General features: G+C 46.2%; 1 protein-coding gene across 1 annotated transcript; it reads left to right on the top strand.

The window, feature by feature from the left end:
• Positions 770 to 1726, top strand: LOC109832885. Its single transcript, XM_020400354.1, has one exon. The coding sequence runs from the start codon at positions 770 to 772 to the stop codon at positions 1724 to 1726; it is 957 nt and encodes a 318-aa protein (XP_020255943.1).

The following is a 3932-nucleotide window of genomic DNA, read 5'->3' as shown; positions in this document are numbered from 1 at the left end:
ACCTATCAACGTGCTATGAACACGATCTTTCGAGACTACCTGTGGAAGACAGTTGAGTGCTACGTAGACGACTTGGTTGTGAAGAGTCGTGACAAAGACTACCACCTCTAAGACCCGAGGGTGATGTTCGAACTCATACGAACTCATCAACTGAAAATGAATCCCATGAAATCATTCTTAGGAATGTCCAGTGGTAAATTCCTTAGATTCGTCATCACAATGAAGGGAATCCATATCGATCCCGATAAGGTGCGAGCTATCCAGGAGCTTCAGCCTACCCAGAATCTTAAGGAATTAAGAGAACTCCAGGGACGATTGGCCTATATCCGAAGGTTCATCTCGAATCTTTTGGGCAAGTGCCAACCCTTCTCCAAGTTAATGAAGAAAGGTGTCTCATTCGTATGGGATGAGCCCTGCCAACGAGCGTTTGAAGAAATCAAAGCTTATCTCTCAAACCTATCTGTCCTGGCAGCTCCGATCTTAGGAAAACTATCCTCATCTACATACGAGCCATGGAGCATTCTCTTGGCACTCTCATAGTGTAAAATGACGACGTCAGTCATGAGCAAGGTATCTACTACCTGAGCAGAATGCTGCAGGGAGCCGAGCGGCAGTACCCTATGGTCGAAAATGAATGCCTAGCCTTAGTATTCGCTATCCAGAAGATGCGACACTATTTGGTCAGCCAGACCATCCATGTCATTTCTCGACTGAACCCCATCTGGGTCTTCATGACGCAACCTGGAGCCTTGAATTAGCGCCTGGCTAGATGGGCACTCCTGCTGTCACAGTACAACATCCACTTCATGCCGTAGAAATCGGTCAAAGGACAAGCCATTTTGATCTCATGACCAGTCATCCACTGGAAATGAGAACCAAAATATTTGAAGACCTGCCGGATGAGCCCCCTGAGGCCAACACGACCTCTCCAGAGGAGGTTTGGCAGATATTCTTTGATGATGCGTCTCATGTCAACACGAGCGGATCTATCATGGCAGAAGTGGGGGTGGTCTTGATCTCCCCACGCAGCCACATGTTACCTCGAGCCTTCTCCTTAACAGAGCCATGTACCAACAACATGGATGAGTACAATGCACTACTCATTGGACTCGAACTAGCCAAGGAACTGGAGATAAAGCACCTCAAGGCCTACAGTGACTCTCAGCTCATCGTCAAGCAAATGACGAGAGAATATGAAGTCAGAAATAACGATCTGATCCCGCTTCACAAAACAGCTATCAAAATAGCTGAGTCATTCGAAAACTTTCACATTGAGCATGTGCTTCTTTCCAAGAACACACACGCGGATGCCCTGGCATCCTTAGTAGCTAACCTTGCCCAGCCGCTAGGAATGACTCAACGTGTCACTGTCGCAAGCCGACGACTCTTTCGGCCAGATGATGCTCTGGAAGTAAACGTCACTCAACAGGCTTTGGGTCAACTTGACCCGAAAGATTGGTGCTTCCTAATCATCGACTATGTCTTATACAATATACTGCCCGAAGACGCTAGGGAGCGAGAATCCGTTCGCCGATGCACCACAAGGTTCTACTACGACTCGACCATGAAGGTATTGTATCATAGGTCGTATGACAACATGTTATTACGATGTCTTTCAAAGACAGAAGCACAAGAGGCTCTACGTGAAGCCTATGATGGTGCTTGTGGGGCTCACCAGCCCGGACCTAAGCTCTGGGATCGTTTACGAAGGATAGGCTACTACTAGCCCAGAATGATTAGCGATGCAGTCGTCTATGCCAGACATTGCCACACGTGCCAAATCCACGCTAATTACATGCACCGTCCGTCGGAAGACCTACATCCGACAGCAATGTCGTGGCCGTTCGAGTCATAGGGAATGGATATCATCGGGTCGATATCTCCACCATCAGCACGAGGTCACCGCTTCATCCTTGCAATCACCAACTACTTCTCCAAATGGGTGGAAGCTGTTCCCCTAAGAGAAGTCAAGACCAATGACATGATTAGATTCATTAAACATCACGTCATTTACCGATACAGCGTCCCAAGGTGTATCATTCATGACAATGACACGCAGTTCGTTAGTCATGCATTCACCCGGTTCTGCGACAAGTTAGGATACATAACATTTCCTCTACGACTTATAATACCTCTACAAACGGTCTAGCCGAGGCCTTCAACAAAACGATCGTTAAGATCCTAACCAAGCTGACCTCCAATAGCAAATGCGATTGGAATAAAAAGCTCGACGAAAGCTTATGGGCATATCGCTATGACGGTTCGCACACCGACCGGCACTACGCCTTACTCATTGGTCTACGGCTATGAGGCCGTGCTACCTCTGAAAGTGCAGATCCCATCTCTTCGCGTCGCCCTCGCAACAGGAATGATGGTGGAAGATGGTCATCAACGGCGTCTCGCAGAACTTGAGGCATTAGATGAGAAGCAACTTGAAGCTTAACAACACATTGAGTTCTACTAAGCCCGAATAACCATGGCCTTCGATAAGAAAGTCAAACGCTGATCCTTCAAGGAGGGAGAATTGGTCCTTGTCATTCGCCGACCGATGATTCTCAACTCTAAAAAGAAGGGCAAGTTCCAGCCCAAATGAGAAGGACTGTTCGTGGTAGAGACAATCTATTCGAATGGAGCCTATCGTCTTGTCAAACCAAATGGCGATAAGATCATGATGTCTATCAATGGCAAGTTCTTGAAGAAGTACTACTCTTAGTACTCCTCTAGACTCCCACTGGTGCACGAGTCTAAACTGCCATTTCATCCTCTAACTAGGACGTGAGGCTAAACTATCACTACCTCATATACTTCGTCATATACATGAGTGTGAGACACCGCTTACGGGGAGCCCCCGAAAGATGCTACATATAGTATTTTTAGGGATAACCCAAACCCCCCCCCCCCCCATTGGGTCAAACCTTTCTATAGTTTGGACCAAAATAAACTATTAAGTTAACCCCCACCTCTGATAGTCATTTCTCCGTCAGTTTCATTCAACTGGACGATGGATCCAAAACAAACTATCAAGTTAACCCCCACCTCTGGTAATTATTTCTCCATCAGTTTCATTCAACTGGACGATGGATTCCTTCAAACTATCAAGTTAATCCCCACCTCTGATAGTCATTTCTTTGTCAGTCTCATTCAACTGGATGATTGATCTCTTAAAACTATCAGGTTAACTATTTACCTCTAACAGTTTCCTTCAAGTTTTCCCCGTTAGTCCTCTCCAATAGGATGACACGACAAACTCCCACTGTCACGTTAACTATTACCTCTGGCAAAATCAACTTACCAATCCTCTCCAATAGGATGGTAAGCCCATAGAGTTGCTCACATCGCAACAAACAGTCCCATCATGTTAACTATTACCTCTGGCAAAATTAACTTATCGATCCTCTCCCATGAGACGATAGGTCCTCATAGTTGCTCTGATCGCAACACGATTCTATCATGTTAATAATCACCTCTGGTAGCCGGCCTCGTCATTCCCACGAATGACACTGCCCGAGTAGTAACCTACCATGTGACATGTTGCTACTCTGGTCAGTTGTCACACTCATACGTCCCTGAACGACCCGACCTATTCTGAATGTTCTAATATTCTCTTAGAACAATCGATGGGTAGCAGCCCACCATGCGATGGCTCCTACAACAATCAATCATCACACTCTCACGTCCCTGAACGATTCGATTATCTTAACACCATCATTCCCGCAAATGACAGTGTTCATTGAGGGCCTTTGACCAGATAACGTACTTCATCGGCCCCCAAACAGTAACTTGCTAAACAACGAATTTGTGTTAGAACCCTAACCAGGTCGCACACACAAATGAACACATTAGCTGGGCTAGGTTGTTAACGTTTAACAACTCTACCCCACCTAAACTACGACATGACGGTCAGAGTTAACCCAACCCTACGTATCGAGAAG

Source organism: Asparagus officinalis, chromosome 1 (assembly GCF_001876935.1).
Source record: "Asparagus officinalis chromosome 1, Aspof.V1, whole genome shotgun sequence".
Classification (NCBI taxonomy): domain Eukaryota; kingdom Viridiplantae; phylum Streptophyta; class Magnoliopsida; order Asparagales; family Asparagaceae; genus Asparagus; species Asparagus officinalis.
This window is presented reverse-complemented; position numbering and strand designations above follow the sequence as displayed.